Source organism: Zalophus californianus, chromosome 4 (assembly GCF_009762305.2).
Source record: "Zalophus californianus isolate mZalCal1 chromosome 4, mZalCal1.pri.v2, whole genome shotgun sequence".
Lineage (NCBI taxonomy): Eukaryota > Metazoa > Chordata > Mammalia > Carnivora > Otariidae > Zalophus > Zalophus californianus.
Window position 1 is genome coordinate 182430232 of NC_045598.1, and position 21696 is coordinate 182451927.

The window sequence follows — 21696 nt, forward strand, 5'->3', positions numbered from 1 at the left end:
ATCTGTCACTCGGGCTTGGCTCTAAGCCCCGGTGGCCTGGCTGGGAGGTGGGACTGGGGGAAGGCAGGGATGGGAAATGGTGGGTCAAGGATTTCCAAGCCTCTGGGTTCTGCCCACCTTCAGTCAGGGAGCATGAAAACAAGAAGCAACTGTGTGGAAAGAAAGAAATTAGTAAAAGGTCACTGTTTCCATTTTCCCTAGAAGCTGATCTGCTACCAAGAAAAGGGGAAAAATTCACCTCTCCCCACACCCTCACCCTCCGCCAGGCTCAGACTGGGCTTCAGAGTGGGAGCCAGACCCCAGGAGACGCTGCCCACCACCTCCTGTGCCCCAGCCCCCGCCACCCCGCACCCGGAGGCCCAGTGGGTGACATCAGCTCCATGCCCAGGGAGTCCTGGTGAGCACACAGATGCAGATTCCCATGGAAACCAAATCAAATCAAACCATCTGAAAAACTAAAGTTCCAGGTGGAAGGAATTAGAAACAGCAAATCCAACAGGAGAGGCCATTTGGGGCCAGAACAAGTGTCCCACCCTGGGGCCACAGTGAGGGGCAGTGGTCACAACCCTGCCGCCCCTCCCCCCCCCCACTGGTTATAGGGACTTTGACTTTGGCTCCAGATGTGGGGACTGGGTCAGGCTTGGTCATCTATCTCGTCACTGAACGACACAGGCCAAATCCCTTAAACCTTCTCTGGGCCTTGTCTCCCCAACTATAAAACAAGGCTGACACTAAGCCTTCTCCTAAAGGGCTGATGTGAGGAGTAAGGACATCACACAGAAGAGGCCAGCACAATTTCTGCAGTACAGCTAATGCCCAGGACGTTAGGTATCACGACCCCCGTGATTATCACGTATCTCAGTTACATGGGCCAAAATCGAGGGTTATCCTGAGAGCACCCTTTGGTGAGTTTCTTAACATCTCCAGATTGATTTCTCAGCTGCAAAAGAGGGTAACATTCCCACCCTGGCACAGAAGGCCTGAGACCGTAAGTGGGCGTGCAAATATGCATTCGCTCCCTTCTCCCCTCCCCTCCCCTCAGTGGCCTTCCAGGAAGCCTCCCCACCTGGAGCAGAAAGGGAAGGGCTAGATCATAAAGCATCTGCCAGCTCTGATATTCTTGGATTCTAGGATTCTAGCCAAAGAAAATAAGCTGGAACCCAAAATATTCCTACCTAGCCCACTCGTTAAATTTGCAAACACAACTGCCTAGTTCCTAATGCCAGAACCTTCTCTGCAAAGTCAGATCAAACCGCATCTGTCCTGCAGGCAAGGCACCTCAGCCCAGCAGCCCACCCAGCCCTGTGCTCTGAGGGCCCCAGAGGGTCTCCAGGAAAGACATGCAAAGAAGGGTCCCGAGAGCCCTCACAGAACCTCGTATGCCTGGGTACCAATCGATTTGCCCCAAAATATCACCCAGGCCAAAAACAAACTGCCTAGCCTAAGGTGATGTCAGCCAGGAGGAGATGAGGCCACGATGCCATCCACTCTGGCAGCTAAGCTCTCTCCTAAGGCAGGCAGCCCTGCGGCTGGGGCAACAGACCTTCTAGCAGCTTCTTACCGCTGAGCTCTGGGCTACGGTGTGTGTTTTGATTCAGGGGGAGGGAAAAAAAATTGACTACTTTGGGAAAAGAACAGAGAGTCTGCTTGAGTTAGTCAAAATGCTGAAGCACCAAATATTTTTCAAGAAATAATATGGGCTGCTTTGGGACACACACAGTAAGGCTGCTCAGGCTCCTTAAAGTTGACCCCCAAGGAACTGCCGGGCCGGGCCCCTGTCTCAGTGAGCAGCAAGGAACACAGGAAAGCAGTTTGTCACGAAGGCACACCCATTCCTGAGTCCTGCACTGACCCACCCTAAGGGGGTTAAACGTTCGCCCACCAAAGTACTGTCCAGATTATCTGCCCAGCCAGGTTGGTCTTCGGCCGGAGTTGCAAAGATACGCTGGCTTCTAGTCCTGATTGGCCCTCAGGCAGAGAAGAATGGTTGGGGTCAGATCACGTTCGGTGGGGCCCCTTCACAGCTGCTGGCCACAGGAAAACCTCAGCTTCCTGATCTGCCACCGAGGGCTGATGGGACAAGTCCCAGAAGAATCAGCAAGAGCGCCTGGGAAGCCCTGGGCCCTGGCCTAGCTCAACAGAGGCTGATGAAGCCCGCGGCGGGCAAGGAGACACTGTGCCAGAGCCCCGTGTGAATTCTGAGGTCAGGGTGGGCTGGCGAGCCCCTGTGCTGGGGCATGGACACCCTCAGCCACCCTTGCCCACGGCTCTGTCCTTCTCCGCCTCTGGCCCTGTGGTCTGTTACTCTTCAGGACACAGAGAGCATCTTCGGAAGGAACATCCTTCAGGAACCCACACGCACTATTTTGGAGACTGCTGGAAATCCGAGGGAAACCTTCATAAACACCATGAGTCAACTAGGTCTAGGAGCCAAATCCCAATGAATATGGTTTTATAGAAAGAGATACCTCTGCAAACAACCTTGACAGAGTATCGTTCAGCACTCAGAATCAGCTCCAATATTGTGATTCACTGGTAAGATCGAGCCTATTTGCTTCTTAGAGATGTCAGCTCACCCTCAGAAGGCTCGGGATCCAAGCCAGAGGGGCCCCTGCGTGTGATCTTGCCTTGCATGGGATGATGGGTCCCTAAGCTTCTCCTGGTCACCTGACTGGCTCCATCTATCATTCAAGTCTCCATTCAATGTCACTGCCTCCAACAGCCTTCCCGGACCGCTCAGCCTAAGACAGTGCCCCACCAAGACAGGGGGAGCTGTGGTCCTCAAAGCCCCTCCAGGAGCTGGTTTTGGCATGTTTGATTGTTTTCCCCCCACTTCTAGTGAGGCAGAAGCCATGGTTTCAAACATGCACTCTGGAAACGCACTGGCTGAGTTCCCCCCCGCAACCTGCCCCTTTCCGGTCCTGAGACTTCAGGCAAGTGACTCAGCCTCTCTGTGCTTTGGGCTCTCCCTCTGCACCATGGAGGAGGGGACTGTTGTGAGCACGCCCTGAGCAAAAGATGCAGCGCACTCAAGGGTGATGCTTGCCATGTGTTCAGTGCTCGATAGTGCTGAGCTATCAGTTTGGAATTTTAAGTTCCTGAAAACAAGGATTAACGCCGGTCACGCTCCCCACTGTGTCCCCAGCACCTAAGACAATGCCAGGCACAAAGCAGGCAATTGTGAAAGGTACAAAGGGATGCCCAATCAGAAAAATGCTCCCACCTCACAGGACAGCTCTGGGATTAACTGCGAGGGCCCAGCCCGGCTTGGTGCACGATGTGGTAGGCCTCACCCTATCTCTCCCAGCCCCTCGCCGGAGCTTTCCTTTGTGGTCACCACTGTGCTGATGTCCTGACGGTGCAGCGCCCCGCCCACCCCAGCCTGGGCAACCTTCAAGGCCAGGTGGTAGCCTGGGCTGGCAGATGGGGCCCGAGGTCCTGTTCTCCACTCCACCAGCTCCCAGTGCCTAGAGATCGGAGCATCTGACAGTGCTTTGCAAACTACCAAGAGTGACACAAACACGAGCAATTATCTTCACAGGAAACAGATAAACGATGCATCCAAGTTTTCTCCAAATCTATAACCAAGGTTTTAAAAATCTACAATAATCGTATGCTCCAACAATTCTCCTCCTGGGGGTATACCCAAAAGAATTGAAAGCAGGGTTCCCGAACAGATACCGTATGCACACGCTCCCAGCAGCATTACGTATAATCGCCAAAATGTGGAAGCAGCCTAAGTGCCCACTGATAGGTGAACGAATGAACAAAATGTGGTCCATACCTCCCATGGAATAGTTTTCAGCCTTAGAAGAAAAGGGAATTCTGACACCTGATACAGCACAGATGAATCCTGAGGACATTACATTAAGTGAAGTAAGCTAATGACAACAAGACAAAACGCTGCACGATACCACTTATATGAGGTGCACAGAGTAGTCAGATTCAGAGACAGAAAGCAGAATGGTGGTGGCCAGGGGCTGTGGGGAGGAGACAGTGGGGAATCTGTGTTTACTGGGGGCAGAGTTTCAGTTTTGCAAGATCAAGCGTTCTGGAGATGGATAGTGGTGATGGTTGCACACATTAGAAATGTACTTAGCACCATTGCAGCATGCACTTAAAATTGGTTAGGAGGGTAAATTTTATGTGTATTTCACCACCAGGAAAAAAAAAAAAAAAGGAAAAGAAACTCACAAGAGAGTTAGTAGACAGGGTGTGCTACTGACCCAATACTGCCCAGGACACATCACATCAGGGTCCCCCCAACCCCCCAGCGTGGGACCCATGCCAGCTTTGAGATAATGAGTCCAGGGCTTACAGTTCCTGAGGTTCTGACCCTCCCTTCTACCAAGACCAGCCAGCCTACTCTCCTGAAAACTTGTTCTTAGACAAAGCTCCAGACACACACCCCCTTGCCTGCGCCAACCCTGAGCAGGGATGGAGCGAGGAAACCCAGAGGAGGCTGGCTTCACTTTCCCAAGCAAAGCCAAGAACATCAAGCCTTGCTCGGCTTCCTCCCATCACCAGGTCCCAAGCCCACCCAACTTCTCCCCCATTTCCCTCCCACATATGCCCCACACTTCGGCCTCCCCTGCCTGCCTTCAGAGGGAGTGACGGGCTCTTGCTTCCTTGGAAAGAACTCAAATCAGCTTCTTTCCGGGGAGAAGGAGCTGAGTGGGGAGAACCAGCTGACGCAACTTCCTTCCCTCCCCTTGCCCCTAGTGTCCGAACAACGGATCTTCAACCAACGGAAGAAGAAGGAAAGAGAGAAGGCAGAGCAGGGAAGCGGGGAGGTAAGCCAGTCCCTCTACTTGCCTGGACATCAAACTCTTGCAGGAGGCCACTGATGGTCTGTGGAGAGACAAGAGAGATGGTCAGTTCTGTCCGTTTCCTGGGGGGAAAAATAATGTTGGAACACCCGGGTCTCTCCAAGCGCTGAGTCTAGACCTACCCTCCCCCTCCTCTGTGAGGCCTCTCCAATTTCTTACAAAGAAAGACTTTTCATCTCAAAGAATAGCAGTCCGGCAGAAAAGGAGACACATTAGCCAGATTCCTTTTTGACGACAGCCTTGGTGATTAAAAGGATCTGATGGTCTAAGCTGGCCACAAGCTTGAGAGATAGAGGAGTGTAACTGTCTATTAACTAGTTTCCCTGTGTCCACCCATGTGTGACACTTTTAAACCCAAACTTGACTCTGTCACTGTCCTTAAATTTCTTCCACGGCTGCCCCCATCATCAGGGGTCCCGGTCCCCTGGGGAGCAGTGAGAATGCGGCTCTGAGGAGGGACTGCAACATTCCCAAGAGAGGTTGCTGGCATGTTTTCTTTCTGGCCTAGAGATGGGAAGTCCAAAACCCTCTGAAAACGAAGCCCCAGCCAGACCCCATCACCAAGCACCAGGAAAGAAGACAGCTCAGCGGAGCAAAATGCGAAAAGCAGGGGAAGGAAGTACACAGGGAGACCCCTTGGGACAGCCAGGGCTGCAAGACCAGATTGTAACAGATGCCCCGCTGCTGGAGGTTAAAATGGCTTCACATACCCTGGGCTGGGTGAAGAACATCAGGGAGTCTGGTAAATTCAGGGAGAAGCCAATGTGGACAATGCCCACTCCGTGTACGTGTGTGTTGTTGGCAGGAGGAGGGAACAGAAAAGCCACTCTGTACAACCCCAACCTTCAAAGTGCTGACAAGAGTGCAAGGGCTATCCGGACTGAGAAGAGACATCGGGAAGAACTTTCCAAAGCAAGGCTAATTAAAAACACTCTGCTGAGTCAGTCTAAGGAACTGGAAGGTTTACTTCCACCGAAACCTTGACATGCCACCTCCAAGTGATAACCTCTTAGATGCTGGCTTCGAAAATAAAGTTTTCCAAAGATACCAGCAGGGTGCCTGAAAAGTATAAATACTGTGTTAAAAATGCAGTTAGCCTTGGACCCAGAGATGCCACTCCTGAGAATTTATCCCAGAGTTGCACCTGCACGTATATGAATGACGTACGTCCAAGGTCCAAATGATGAAAACACCCTGCAGCATTGCTGGGAATAGCAAGAGGCTGGAAAGACCCACATGTCTACAGACGAGGCACTGGTCAAACAAACTCTGGGGGAGGCCGTGAAGCTGGAAGGGGAAAGTGTTCTGTGGACAGTTTTTGGAAAGGTTTCCAAGAGAGTTCACCACATGAGTAAAGCAAAGTTGCTATACCTTTCATATGGCTTTTTAAAGGGGAGCAATGAGACCATGCTGATATATATTTGTATGACCGAGGGTTTGTTTCTTTATTTGCTTTTTAAGACTCTGTCACAGACCCCAGATGGAAGAGGAAATGGATTTGGAGCATGTGCAGTGAACAGTAGGGATCAGCAAACAACGGCCCTTCCCTATTTTTGTAAATAAAGTTTTACTGGGACACAATAAGCCCATTTGCTCACATACTGTCCACGGCCGCTTTCATGCTGTAACGGTAGAGCTGAGTGGTTGCCGTGCAGAGCCTGAGATATTTACTGTCTGGCTCGTTATAGGAAACATTTGCAGACCCCCAAGGCAGGATGGTAACAAGGAGTCTGCAGCTTCCCCTGGGCCTGGCTTCTAATCCTCCTTGTGCCACTGATCTGAATGAACTGGGGTGATTCCCTTCTCATCACAGACCACTGTCTGCATCTGCAAAATGGGGCTAGAGGAGGTGACCTCACACATTCGTAATGAAAAGTCCACAAAATAATGGACCTAAGACACAGCAGCCACATGCCCAGTCATAAAAGAACCAAAGGAACAGGCCGTTCACCAAAGGCAGGTCGCCTGGATTTGGCTCCCTGCCTCACACTTTATTAACTATGTGATGGAGGACAAATGAACTTCCCGAGACTCCCCTTTCCCTTCTGTAAAATGGGAAGGATCATAGAACCTAGCATCTAGCCAATCACAGTCTCATCCTGTCGGTTAGCCCGAGATAACCATGCAATTCCGCCCAGTGGCAGGCATGCGAGACGGGCTTCGTGCATGTTCGTTATTCTTTTTGAAAGCCTTTAGTTGGCCTTAGCATAACCACTTTTGAGCCTGAGCCTGAGCCTTGTTATTTTTAAAAAGATGTATCATCACACGCGGTTATATCCTCAGTAAGAAGGAGGAGGTGAAGATAGTTTAGAACGCAACGTCAACTGTGCAATCGTAAAGGCTCTTCCAGCCCAGGAGGGACCGTGCCGGCCCCAGCTGGAGGACACAGGCTGCCGTTTCCAACAGGGAGGCCTCCTTGACATGAAACGTTTGACTACAAGGACAAGGTACCCCTTGTCCTCCTGCAGTCCTGGTCACTAGGAAGCAGCGGACATGTGCAAGTGTGTATGCATGCGTGCGTGCATGCACACACGTGTGTGTTTGTATTATACACCCACGGATGCCCACGTACGAGCGCGCACGTGAGAGGAGGTAGCCAGGAGTGTCTCCACTCACCTCTCCTTTCTCCACCAAAGGCTTCACCTCAGCGAGGTCCACATCCTGCAGCTCCCGAGACATGTCCCTGCTGTCACCTGCCTGCAAAGGAACAAAGCTGTGGGTCAGCACTTCTCGCTGAGAGATGTTGCCCAAAGGAAGCAAATCCGAGGCCAGGGAATAAGCCCCGCTCTGCCCGGCGGCTCGTACCTCCCACACAGCACATGGCAGTCGCAGGCCCCCCCAGCCCCCCGCCCCATGCCACTCCGGCATCAGGGGGCGAGAAGGGAGATTTCCTGGAACAGGAAACCAAGGCCCAGGGACACAACTACCTTTCTGATGAAACGGACGGATTAAGATTCAAACCCAGCTCCTCGCACGCAGGGCCCAGGCCCAACGGCCACACCCAGGACGTTTCTCGCGGCATTTTTTGCATTTAAATTATGACTGGCATGCAATATGACATTCGTTTCAGGAGAGTGACTGGATGTTTTCATACATTATGGAATGATCGTGACGGCAGCATCGCCGATGCTGCTATCGAAAATGTAGGCAGTTAGCTCTTTGATGTTGGTCTAAGCGGTATTTTGGGGTGTCTCCACAGGCGAGGGCAACAAAAGCAAAAATTAACAACTAGGACTACATCTTGTTGCATTTTAGGAGACCCACATCACTGATCCTGAAGTCAGGCAGCCCCCAGGCTGACAACCAAAAGGGGGTGGAGAGTCACAGGAGGCTCCCCGTATGCAGGCTGGGCACGAGCTTCATCCACGAAGTAGTCCTAACAGGGGGCTGGACCACACAGACACCACCACGCCCACCGGTGTGCAGAGCTCTCTGCTACGTGCTGGCGACGACAGGGCCAGGCCAGGGAATACCTCAAGCTCAAGGGGTCTACGGGACTCGACATTCAGAGGGATTTTGAAAGAAAGAGGGCTTTCAAGGCAGCAGGGGGTGGGCAAGAGGGTGTGCGAGAGCAAGGTCGGGGAGGCAGAGGGTGAGGGGATGGAAGGTCAGAGCAGTGACGGGCAGGCAGGATGGGAGAGTAGGGCTGGCGGGCAGGGGAAGCGGGGTGAGAACAGGATGGGAAGCGGGGCTGGGTGAGCAGAGCGGGCCAGAGAAGGTCCTGCTTGGCTCTAACAGGGGCAGGTGCAAAAGGATCAGGAGGTGACCCCTGCAGAGCTTGGCAGGAGCAGTTCTGGACACAAGTCAGCTCCGCAGGGAGCAAGCTCCGGGCGGTGCCATGTACTGAGCCTCCTTCTGGGAACTCTGGAAGCAGGCGTTGTAAGCATTTATTCTTAGGACCTGATAATCAAGCTGGAAGAATGAAGTGCCCACCAACACCAGAGGGAGGCGCGAAGAACCCAGAAGGTGGGTTAAGTGCTGCGGGCAGAGGTGGCAGAAGGTGGCAGAAGGTGGGAGAAGGTGGGAGGCGTACGTGGCAGAGGGGAGTCAGGGGACCCGCAGGTCACAGATGCAGACCTTCGGGACCAGGAAATTTGGAGAAACACAGCCTGACTAAAGCCCTCGCACTGCTACTCTCCAGGGTGGGATCCTGGCCCCGAGTTGCCCGACACTCCAAGAGACAGAAGGGCCAGAGAGCGAAAGCCTGTTGAAAGTCCAGCCCGGGGCTCCTCTGAAGACCCAGATCTTAGAACCCCCGAGAATCCGCATTGCGAAGCACCTCTGAGAGGCCTGCCAGCAACAGAGCCGGGGCCACCCTGAACCCAGCCCCTGTGCCAACACATGGCATTCTGTGGGCAGATCCCCTGGGATGCTCTGGTCTGGGGCCCCGGCATGATTCTCCCCAGTCGACAGCCAGCCCCACAAGAATGCCTTTATGCAGCCTTTGGAGTCTACGCTCGAGAACATTCTGAAAACAAAGTCGGTTTTCTATTTGTGAGCATTCCTGGGTAGCTGCCAGCTCGGAGGCAGGAGGCATGAAAAGCAGAGGTCTGTCGGCCTTGCTAATTCAGCGTGTTCATGGTCCCGAGACCCTGGCCCGTGGGACACCTCGCCTACACAGCCTAAGGAGCCTTCCAGAAGCCCAGGGCTCTGGCAACGCCACCCTTCATGCTGAGTGTAAGGGCTTCCCATTCCAGGGGCTCCTACAGGCAGGGCAGCCCCACCTGTGGACTCCCCAGGACAGGGAGCCTGCCTGTCTTGTTCCCACCGCTGGACCGCAACTCGCTTGCCGAATACGTAACAGGTTTGATGCAGCTTAATAGCAATGTTTGTGTTTAAATTCACTATCAAATCATCACTACAGCACAAGAGTGAAAGGACTTTAAACAAGTCTACATGTACACAGACTCAGGTGCGCACCGGAGTTCAGCCCGGTGTGGTTCGTGGCTTCCCGATGCCGGGATCACATCAGAATCTCAGCCTCCACCAGCCCCCTCATTGGCCTTCAGAACAAAGAGACTGATCTCAGCCTTCACGGGTTCCTAAACGTGCTCCTGGGGAAGCCTCTTTGCCCCACCCCTCCTTGTCAGTCCTACAACTCAGCTTCCCAGCCCACACGAGGCAGCAGGTCGAAAACTGGCCGGTCTCTCTTAAATATCAAATACTTGAGAATCACTGCTTTTTTTGGAGTCCTTGGGGGCCATGGGAGGCTCAGGTGAGGCCACTAAGAACCAACACAGTGATTCTCCAGACAAATGGGTGATTCCGTCCCCCAGAGGACATGTAGCAATGTCTGGAGATGTTTTCGATGGTCATGACTGGGAGACGCTGCTGGTATCTCGTGGCTGGGGGTCAGGCACACTGCTCATCATCCTACACGCACAGGACGGCCCCTGCAGCACAATTATCTGGCCTCAGCTGTTAATAGCACCCAGGCTGAGACACCCTGGTCTAGACCAAGAAACATCCATAAGGGCTCTGGGGACTCTGAGATCTGCAGGGAGATTTGGATAAAGCAGAGGAAGCTTCTGTACTATGTGTCCCCGGGGAGAGCGGAGTTGCTGTGGATCCAGGGCGGCGTGTGGCTAGTAACTGCAAACTTTTCAGGGCACCTCCATGTGGGTCACTGCCCTGCACTAACCAAGGCCGCCCAAACCTGGGCTGCCGAGGTGCTCCCTGCACCTTGAGCACCCCCACTGCCCCAGACCGCTGGTGCTCAGCCTGCCAGGGGCAGGAAGACAGCTGATTGCTTCCAACCCAATTCTGCTGACTTGGGCCAGCCCAGGGCCAGCCCTCGCCCTGTTCTCCTTTGCTTGAATCAGAAAACCTTGCATACTTTTATTTTAGAACCTGTTTGTCTAAAAGAAATCTAATAAGGAAGCTCAGTATAGAAAAACAGATTTACGGGGAAAAAAAAAAAAAAAGCTGGCGTGCTTTGGGTGACGCCAGGGAAAGGGCCCGGCAGCTCCCAGCAGCCCCCATCATGGGCCCCTACCACCCCATGCCTCCATGCCCACCCTCAAACACCTTCTGAGTCCCAGGATAGCAGGCTTTGAAACAGTGATTCATTCAGAGATTACTTCCTGTACTAGGTTCTCATGAGCCCAGCACCAAGCGAAGTGTGACAGTTCTCGTAACAGTTTTGCCGACAAGGCCCTACTATGTGACAAGTCCGGGGCACGATCACGGACAGACAGAGCTTTGGCCTACCGAGCTCGCAGTCCTGCACACCCACTAGGCCATCGTGGCTGCCCGTCTCCCCACGAGGCCATGCTCTCCTGGACTCACAGGGTCCCACACACCCCCCCAACCACTGCCACCACCACCATCATTTTGCCAAGGAGGAGGTTGCAGCCCCAGGGCTGGAGGGACAGGCCTGAAATGGCACAGAGCCAGCCGCAGATGAAGTGGCCAGGATGGAGAGGCCTCTGATGCTCACAATTACCGCTTCACCACACTTTTCCTTAAAAAGTTTTTTTCTACGGGTTTCAAATCCATAGCAACAAGGCCCTATGGCCCATTTCAAGGAAGCAGGCAATTTCCTTAGCCAGGAGGGAGGCATGGGTGGGGGGTGACCTGGTTTGGCGTGCTCTGGTTAGTGCCCCTGCCCCCCCCCCCCGACCAGGCACCACTTGCCACACAGGGCCCACACTCAGGGGGTCACTCCTCTCCGGCTACCCGAGGTCCCACGTGGCTCAGCAGGTTCTCTCCCTGGGCTTGAGACCGAAGGCTGAATGCCCACCCCTGCCCCTCTCCGCCACCTCCGGGAAAGTCCCAATGCAGAACATCAGATCACAAAGGGCCAAGGTGACCTTTTAGTGGACACAGTGACAGGGCAAGGACACACAGGGCACAGTAGGTGGGAGCCCAGGTGTCCGACCTCCAGCCCTCTGGGCCCACCTGGCATGACGATGGGTGTGCCGTATCTGCCCACCATGTCTCCAAGAAGCACAGACAGAAGTTCCTCTAGACACGCAATCAGTCAGAGTTAAGACCCCAATCAGGGCTGAAAACCGGGCTCTGGGTCACCACACCAGCTACCAGACCAGTTCACAGCACCACCTCCTCCTCTCCCACCAGCTCTCCCCCGAAGGAATTTTGAGGAAACCCATGGCAGAAACGTGGATGGTCACCAGGAGCTGGGGGAAGACTGGGGGGTCAGACCTGAGCATCAACATTTATTAGCTCTGCAATCCCTACCAAGTTCTCTAGCCTCGTAGCCTTAGTTTGCTCATCTGTGAAATGGGTACAACTCCTGCTCCCAGCAAGCAGCGTGGCTTAAAGACTGGAGCACAGAATCTGGCAAGTCCCCCTGCCTTAGCCACTAGGGATACATCCCAAGACGCCCAGCGGATGCCTGGAACCGAGATAGTACCAAACACTACACACAGCCATTTTTTCCTATATACACATACCTGGGATAAAGGCACAGTGAGAGATGAACAACAATAACTCATAATAAACTAGAGCAATTCTAACAATATACTGTAACAAAAGCTATGTGACTGTGGTCCCCTCTTCTCTCAAAGTATCCTACTGTGCTGTGCTCACCCTGCTTGGCAGGATGGGAAGTGACATGCCCATGTGACCAGATGGACCGAGCGAAACGACGCAGGCATGTGTCATGGCAGTAGGCTACTGTCGACCTTCTGACGACACGTCAGAGGGAAGGTCATCTGCTTGTGGACCTTAGTTGATCGTGGGGAGCTGAAACTGTGGATAAGGGGGTAGCTGCTTAAGAAATCAGTGCATTTTCCTTTCCTGGTGGCCTCAGAGACCTAGGGACATCTGTGAGGACAACAGCCTGTGTTTTATATGCCATGAGTCCCAGAGTCCGCCCAGCAAGGAAGGGGGAGGTCACAGAAGTTGAGCAAGTGCCACGTGGCTTTCCAGCAATCAGGCCCAATGCACCGTCATGGGGGTCTTCCTTGCATTAGCAACGTCAGTCAATGAGTAACGAAGGCCTGAGGGGAGCTGGGCAAATACCTTTCCAGTTCAGTAGACCCAGGAGACAGTCAGCAATTAGTTGGACCTCCTGGGTTCCTCGGGAAGCCAAGACTGGCATTTGCCCAGAGAAGGGAAGACCATGACCCCGAGGATCTGGGAGGGCAGTGGGCAGAGGTATGTTAGGCAATATGGGGCCCCCGGAAAACTGTTAACCAGTCACGGGGACCAGGAAGGGACACTCAGAGCCTGTCACTCTCAAAAGCCCTGATGGAGCAGCAGCCCTGGCCGAGGAGTCAGGGTATGGAAAGCCTGCCGCTCTGCTGCCACAGGACTTTGACCAAGCCATTCACCCCCTCCCTGGGGGCCTCGGCTTCCCCACCTGCAAGATAGGCTGCACGCGCGCTACGGACATCACATGGTCAATGAGAAACTTGGGGCCGAGGGGAGCCCAGGTGGGAACGTGATATACCCAAAGACAAAAGGGTCCTGCCCATCTCCATCCTGCCTGGATCCGCCCAGCCCAGCACAAGTGGTCACGGACAAGAGCACCAGAACGACGTCTTCGGTGTTCACTGGACTCCGAATTCCATTACTTCCTCTGAGCTTCTCAGGCCCCAGAGGCAGGCACCACCGTGATCACCATGTGACAGACAGGGAAACTGGAGCACGGAGCAGTGAAGAAATGTGCCCCAAGTCACCAAAGCATCAAGCGAGCCCAGGTTCAAGCAACCTTAAAGGAGAAAGTTGACCGTGACATCAGCTGGGTCTACATATACACACATGCTGTGTGCCTACCCGCCGTCCAGGTGGGGCGTTCTAAGGATGAGCCACCTGTGACCGGGAGCCTTTCCAGTGTGAGTCAGCTGAGGGAGTCCTGTGCTTCTCCTCCACCTGGCACAGTCCCACAGGGCCGCCAGGAGTTAGGCCCAGGCTCTGAACAGAGTCCGCATCCTAGACTCTCCCACTCTCCCTCATAATGCCCAGAAAAGCTTTGTTTTTAGCTCTCGCACAAAGCGCCTTCCTTCCTTTTTAAGTAGGCTCCACGCCCAGTAAGGCACCCAATGTAGGCCTGGAACTCATCACCCTGAGATCAAGACCGGAGCCGAGATCAAGAGTCAGACACTTAACTGAGCCACCCAGGCACCCCAAGGTGCCTTCCTGATACAGCAGTTTCGATACTTTGAAAAAGTCTTCCCTGCCTTGTTCTGTTTGCTCCTCACGGAGGTCCCTGGCAGAAGGTGGGTATTATCACCCCAGCTTACAGATGGGTAACCTGAGGCTCAAAAGCAAAGGCCCACATGACTTCCAAAAGGCCGAGACCCACTCCTTCAACATGGGTACAAGTGTGGCGAGCAGGGGCGGGCACATGGCAGCCTCCTGGTTGCCTTCAGTAAAGCAGAGGAAGAGGCAGACCAGGAGGCATTGTTGACAAGCTTGCATCGATTGTGATTGTCAGCAACTGGCCCAGATTTTGTCCCCTCCATAACACGCCCGGTTTCAAAGCCACATGAAAGTGGTGTTCTTTCCAGCACACTGGGCTCTTTATAGAACAGAATGGAAAAGGGGGGAGCACAGGGGTGGAAATCAATGTGTGCCGCCACTGTTTTGGCATAGCATCTTCCCCGGATACTGCAATCCCCGAAGGTTCCGGAACAGCCCCATGTCTGCATGAACCTCAAGGAAAGCAGACTTGGGGTATGCCCTGGATACCCCGGGCTTACGGTGGATAAATGCTTTGTTTTCTCTTTTGCCAAGGCGATTGTGATGTCAAGCTACAAGGCACTTCATGGGTTCTCTTGCTGTCTTCTAGACCTTTTGAAACTCAAGGCTATGGGGAGGGTGAAGAGGTTGGTGGTCTTAACTCTCCATGTTTTTCTTATGTAATCAGACAATATGGAAGATCCTACTGGTCCTTCAAGAAAGTTCCCCAGTTTAGGGGAATGGAAGTCAAGAACAGGGCTCTCAAAATCAATAAAATGGTACAAATACCATGCAGAGGGGACAACCAGACTAGAAATTCCTGGAAGGCCCCCTTCCTGCTTTGCATGGAGCCTGAACCTCAGCAGCATTCAAGGAATTGCTTGATGCCAGAAGAACGAAAAAGGAAATCTTCCAAAAGAAGGCAAACCTTGGCTACATTCATTCTCTGGATACAAGGCCAGAGCTGAAATGGGACCACCTGTGTTAACCAGAACACAGAACTAGCCAGGGGGTCCGGGACACAGAGCAGGAAGAGACAAGGGTTGCCAATCCATCACCATCCGCGTCCTCTCTGCAACACCACCAGGGGATCTTCCTGAAGGTTGTCAGTGGAGTCTTGGCAGCCTGATCCATTTGTTTGGCAGAGAGAAGACTGTCTGAGGGGTCAGGCAGAATAACGGGAAGTCCGAAGGAGGACACTGATGGGTTTCAAGGATCTTTCCGCAAATCTGCAGGACAAGCATGAGCGCTGTCCTGGATGGTCTGTAAAATAATTTGTTGAAAGCCCACAAACAGAGCCATGGTTAGCATAGGACATGGAAATAGATTCTTCCTACAAAACCCTTTGTCCCAGAGATGGGATGATTGACACACTGACAGGATCCTTGCCCAAAATGGACTCGCTGTTTCCGCAATCTGGATGGCCTTCCAATCTCTCCTACACAAGATGGCCCAAGTTATTTCCTTCGTAAATGGACGATTTCTTCTGACCAACATTAATCGAGTGCCTACTAAGCGCCAAGTCCTCAGGTCTACAGGGAAAGGTAAGTGGAGACTCAGCCCAGAATGATCCAAGGAAGGCACCCACCCCCGCACGCCAGCCTGGAGGGGAAAGCCAGGGAGGGCTTTCCGGAGAGAAGTGGTCAGTTCAGTGCTTGGAAAGGAGAGAGAGGAGGCCAGGGTTCCCAGCTGGGAGTCCTCAGAACTGCATACCTCTGAAGCTCATACCCACATGTGGGTGGGGCCCAGAGAGCTGCAGAGAATCTTCTCAAAGCCAAGGGAGTGGAGCTGGGATTGAGATGGGGAACAAGATGGAGCTCTGGTCACCATCTACCCCTTCGAGCAGAGCTGCACATGTTTGTAAAATTCACACTTGTACTGAGGTTTCCATGGATTTAAGAGAAGAAAAACTATAAAATAAAAGATGAACTCCTCAACAGGCCATTCAAGGTCCCCAGACGCTAACGAGTCTCATCTCCTACCACCTCGGCTGGAGGAACATCGTTGGACTGGAAAAGCACAGACACAGAGCCTGTGCAGAATTTCCCTGAGGGGAGCTCATCTCATCTCTCAGGACATCCACCTCCAACAAGCCTGGGCTGGCGTGGCAGGAGGCCAAAAGGGTATTAGGGAACTCACCTCCGCCTCAGCAGCACACACCGCCTTCCGTCCATCTCTTGTCTCCAAATGGAAGGAGAGAGAACAAGTAGAAAGGCAGGCCTGGGACTAGACTGGGATCAGGGAGGTAGGAAGGGCCGCATGAAATGAATCCAGGAAACCAAGTTCATGCTTCAAAGACAGGTCCAGAAGGGTCTGGGGAGCCCTGAAGGTTGACACTGGAGGGAAAAGGTCCAGGGTGGCCCACCTGGAACAGGACCCCACTCACTTGATTCTAGACAAGCAAGTCACCTGCCCTGCCTCAGTTTGCTGACCTGAGAACTGGCAAGAATGTCTCCTATCTCAACTGAATGAGGTGACGAGCTGACACCACAAGGCACCTTAGCCAGGTAAGAGCTGCTTATGGAGCACCAGGGTGTGGTAACACAGGAGTATGGGATACTCTGGCCTCTCCTCTCCTTTCCCTCCCCACAATCATTCTGGAGCAGATGTCCTCAACTCCCTACCCCTAATCCAGCCTAGGGAGCTCCGAAATGGTGCAGATTCCTGGCCCCTCCCAGACCTACTGGGCCTGTAAATCTGCATTTCTAACAAGGTTCTCATGACATTTTTATGCAGTCTGCGTAAGCTTAGTTCTTTTGGAATAACTTCAAGAAGCAAAACACAAAGTTCGGCCCCTGCAGGCACTTTCACTGGCATGGGTAAGCTTAGGACAAAAGTCCTGGACACTGACTACCAAGGAAATGCCTTGAAAAATGGAATTTGTGGGAATCATTGACAGCAAACACCTACATGGTGTTCCCATGTGCCAGGCACTGGTCTCTGCTCTTTCCATGATTAATTCAGTTAATATTTACATGTTCCCATGAGACAGTGTCTGTTATTCCCATTTTACCAGAGAGGAAGCTGAGGCACGGAGCTCCTGATCACATCTCTGGACTTTTCATTCTAGCTTTTTCTGGTCACCCCAACATGCCCTCATGAGAAGGAACAAAGGTTTGGGTGTCTGCCTCTCTGGGTTCAAAGACTGGCTCTCCCACCTTTAGCCATGTGGCCACGAGAAAGTCTCTTCAATTCTCTCAGCCTCATTTTTCCCATCTATTCAATGGAGCCAATAAGGATCAGGCAGAGCTCTGGCCAGGATGACAGGGGGAGAGGGGATGCAGCAGCTGACTAGGAGGGAAAGTGTCCTGCCCCTCCCTGCCCCCTCCCAGCCTGAGTCAGGCCTCCTCCCAGAGTCTTAGATGCTGACTCATCATCCTGGCTTCCTCTCGGAGGCACAGGGACTTTGAGTCACGCCTTGGATGGGATTCTCTGGAGTTGGGTCCCAAGGAAGAAGTACAGCTTCAGGCCACCAAAAAAACACAATGCGACCTTTCTTCCCCATCCATGCCAAGACAAGCTCAGGCCAGGACATTTCAGTGAGCCTGGTGGGGAGCCCCCAGCTCTGTTCAGATCTAAGGTCCAACCTGGAGGGGGCAGCCAGAATCCAGTCAACCGCCCTCAGCAGGGCTGCAGCCCTTGCTCACTGGACTAATTCTGCTAAGTTCTCAAGAACACCTGATTGACACTAAATAAATAAATAATCACCACATTCTGCCTGGAAAGTTTCCTCACCAAGAAACTCACTGAAGACCCAATGTCTGTTTGCCCCTCTCACAGCAGAGGGGCAACAATCAAGACCAAGAACCCCTTTCACCAGCTTCAGTCCCAACCAGAGGGATCTGGAGGGCCAAGTTCCAGCTCTGGTTCAGCCTTGGCAAGTCACACCCTGTCTCTGGGCCTCAGTTTCCCTCTGTAAAATGGGAAGACGTTGTATCAGGAACGTGTGTGAATTTTTAATTCCATCCCAAATTATCAGACCAACTGTTAGTAACCCTGGATTTGCTTATTGCTCCAGGAGATCCCCAGAGGGGGAGGGAAGACCCCAACAGGAGCTGGAAGGTCTCCCTGGAAAGCCCAATCAAACACCACCATCCTGAAGGTCAACTCTGCCTGCTCCAGACTCCACCCAAGAGATTACCGGGGAATGAGGTAGAGGGAAGGAGCCATTCAATGCATCCAATGCATGTATTTGAACTCCTCTCAAGTGCCAGGCCCTGGGCCAGGTACCAGGTTACGGGGCGCAGCAAGGAAAGCCTTCCTTCTCACACTCTTGTGGGGGACAAGGTCCCACAAAATCACTTCCGGATGACCTCTACCTCCCCCTACCCTGGACCCCGACTCCTGTACCACACCAGCACTTACCCCTTCACCTGCATTTCTCCCCCTGAATGGGAGAGTCCCTTGAAGGCGGGGGCTAGGGTTTGCACTCTCTGTGCCTTGCTTATTTCAATTCACATTTGTGAAAGTCAGTAAAGACTCCCACTTTTCAGTGCAGGAGGCGGGGCTGGTGGGCTTGCCTTCAAACTGCATTTTCATAGCAAGAGCACAGTTTGTTATTTCAACACTTGGTTCATTTGAGGTGGCTGAGAACATTAAGTATGGCTGATGGACATTATGAAGAGAATAAAGCTCTCCTGCGTGGCCAGGGGCTGAACTCCGTTTCAATCTTCAACCTTTTCCCAGTAACTTAAAGGAAGCAAAGGAACTGACGTGCCCAGGACATCTGTGAAGAAGGCCTGAGCCTGAACCTTCCCCAACCAGGATTTCTCTCCCCCACTGGCTGCTAGGCACCTCCCCCTTCCCAGCCACAGAAGGGTGCTGCCCCTGACCCACAGGGACATCTGACAGCAGAGGGGACAGAAGGGAGAGAGTGGCTGGGAGGGGGTGGGCGGTGAAGGAAAAGATCCACTAAATCCCAGCTTCAGCCACTAAAGTGACAGAGGGGGTGACAGCGCATTTCCCCCAGCCCACCACTCTCCACACGCCCTGCCCTCCCCGCCCCAGGGAGAATCAGAGACCTCCGATCTCCAGGAACAGCAGAGCAATTCCACTGTTCTTCCCCCAGGAGGGCAGGAGAGGCGGGTCCCGGAGGCAGGGAGACGAGCGGGGGAGGTGGGCGGAGGTGAAAATGACGCCACTCGCAGTCCTGGCCAGCGCTGGGACGTCACTTGCCCACACGACCCCTCTGGACCAGGCCACCTCTTCGGGCGCCGCCACAGCGCCAACCCCGGGCCACCTCAGGGGGTGCACCCTGCCCAGCGGCGCTGGCAGACAGTGGCTCCCGCGCATTTGGCACGCACTGTGACACACTCGGACCCTCCCCCGGCAGCACGCGCGCGCGCGCGCGCACACACACACACACACACACACACACACACACACACACACACCACCCTGGCTTCGAGGCGGAATCGGCCCCCGCCCCTCAGATGCACATCGGTTCAGGGCTCAGTCTGGAAACCAGACACACCCACGCCCCTTTCTCCAGCCTCAGCTCGCCGCTCTCCCCTACCCACCTCCTTTCTACACACGCACGCTCAAACCCTCCTAACCCAGACACCCCACTCCGAGGATACACCCCACCCCGACACACACGCGCGCGCGCACACACACACACACACACACACGCACACACCGCACTCTCCCAGGCCCCCCTCCGGCTCCCACTTCCAGTGCGCTCTCAGGCCTGCGGCGCCAGCTGAGTCTCCGGGGTGGCGTTGGGAAGCGCGACGAAGGTGTTCCTTGGCCGGCTCTCCACCCCTCCCCGAAACCCAAGATCCCACTTTCCCAGCTGGGGAAAGGTGAGCGGGGACCTTTTTTTCCTCCTCTTCGTTCACCGAAACCCCCCCATTCCAGCGGCGGCCGCGCCCCCAAAGCCCCTCCTTGCGCCCGCGCCGCAGGGTAGCCACGCATTTGCAGCTCTGGGGGTCACAAAGCCGCAGCAGCACCCCCGGGCGATCGAGCCCTCCCCGCCCGGCACGAGGAGGGAGTCGGGCTTACCTAAGGTATAGAGAGGAAGGCAAAAGGAGCCGGAGCTTGGCCGGAGGCGCGGCAGCCAGCGGGCGCGGAAGAGAGCAGCGAGGACGGCCGTGCGCTCTGCAGCCTGAGCTAGGAGCCCGGGGAGGTTTGTTTATGCCCGGGCGGCTGGCGACTTTATAGGCGCCGCGGCCCCGCCCCGCGCTCGCCCCGCCCCGGCCTTCCGGAACCGCACACCGCGGGGACACACCCCTTGCCGCTCCCTCCTCCCGGGCGCGGTTCCCGCTCGCGCCAGTGCGTCGGGCCCCGCCGGGCCGGGGCAGAGCGCGCTGGGCGCCCGCCGGAGCCGCCGCCTGTTGCGCAAGCCCTGGTAGGGGCGCGGCGGGGAGGGGCCTCCGGGCTCCGGCTGCGGTTTGGCTGGGCGGTCGGCTCCCTCGCCCGGAAGGCCAAGGCCTCCGCGTGTGCAGTGGGCGCGTGTGCCCTGCGGATGCGTCCGTGTGCTCGCGCGTGGGCATGTGCGCGTTCGTGCGTGTGCATGTGCCGTGTGTCACTGTGTGACCGAAGGGCCCCATCTCGGTCTCAGAGTTTATTGAGTCCCGTCACGCCACGCCCTGACATCCCTTGTGGGCGACTCCCTACTTCCTCCAAGTCTCAAGATCTTAGCTCCGGAGCCCCACTGAACTGCCTTCTCCCGGCTGCGTCCTTGGCTTCCCCAGGAGCAACTCCCAGCGATTCTCACTTCATGCCCCTTTCTTGTTGCATCATCTCTCCGCTGAAGTCCTTGCTCCCACTGAATCTTGTCCATCTTGTTCACCCCATCCGCCCGCCCCTCTCCTCCCCAGTTCCAAGCCCACCAGTGCTAGTCCTTTCCCTCACTCCCGAGGCCTTCTCCCCTTCCCCCAGAGCCCTGGCTGGGAGGAGCCTCACGCCTTAGTCTGCAGCCTCCCAGAACTTGTCAGAGCACACTTTCCACACTTAGCTGCCCTTCTCTGCTGCCTTGTTTTTGTTTAAAGATGACCTCCGTGTTCTCAACCCACACTGCGTATTAGAATTCCCAGGGGAACTTTTTTTTTTCTTTTAATAAAGGTGCATACCAGGGCTCCACCCTAGGCCAGTTTTATCAGAACCTCAGGGAGTGCAGAGGAGGAATTGGGGTGTTTTAAAAGCTCTCTAGGTGGTTCAAATGTGCAGCCAGGTGAGAACCACTGCACTGGAGGAACATCATTTTATAAGTAAAGGAAGACCTTGTCACTATCCCCAGGGCCCTGCCAGGACTTGTATCTGCAGGCTCAAGTGCCCTTCCCCCACCCTCCCTCTTCTGGATGATGATAAACCTGTTCCTCCACCAGCCCATGCTTTGCTCAAGGCAAGGGACCTGGCTCTCTGTGCATCCCATTTGCCTCCATAGGCCCTGACATTTACTTACCTGTCATTGCACAAATATTTATTGAGCCACTTCGATGAGCCAGGTTCTGTGCTCAGCCACTGGGAAAAGGACTAAAGAGGCAAAGTCCTTCCCCTCAGGAGCACAGCATGGGAGACTGAATCTGTTTCCCCATCCACACAAGAAGAAGGCTACACTGAACTCATTCTTTCCATATCTGGATCAAGCACCTACCATGTCCAGGTACTGTCCTAGATACTAACAATATGGTCATAACAAAAAGTTGCTCTATGGGAATCCTGACTTTCCAGAAGACAATGAGTGCAGGGGAGGGAAGGTGCCAGAGGCATGGAGAGG

The 21696-nt window shown here is 54.2% G+C and overlaps 1 protein-coding gene across 2 annotated transcripts in view; it reads right to left on the reverse strand.

Annotated features, from left to right (window-relative positions):
- NDRG1 (N-myc downstream regulated 1) overlaps positions 1 to 20136 on the reverse strand; it is a 53315-nt gene extending 33179 nt beyond the window's left edge. The window contains exons 1-3 of one of the 2 annotated variants that reach the window (XM_027597692.1): positions 19980 to 20136; positions 7446 to 7526; positions 4816 to 4851 (exon numbers count right to left, since the gene is read on the reverse strand). In XM_027597692.1, coding sequence (XP_027453493.1) covers positions 4816 to 4851; positions 7446 to 7508 — 99 coding nt within the window. In that variant the 5' untranslated portion in view covers positions 7509 to 7526; positions 19980 to 20136. The remainder of the gene's footprint in view (positions 1 to 4815; positions 4852 to 7445; positions 7527 to 19979) is intronic. The other variant, XM_027597700.1, reaches the window with a different exon arrangement.
- Positions 20137 to 21696: the final 1560 nt, after the last annotated feature.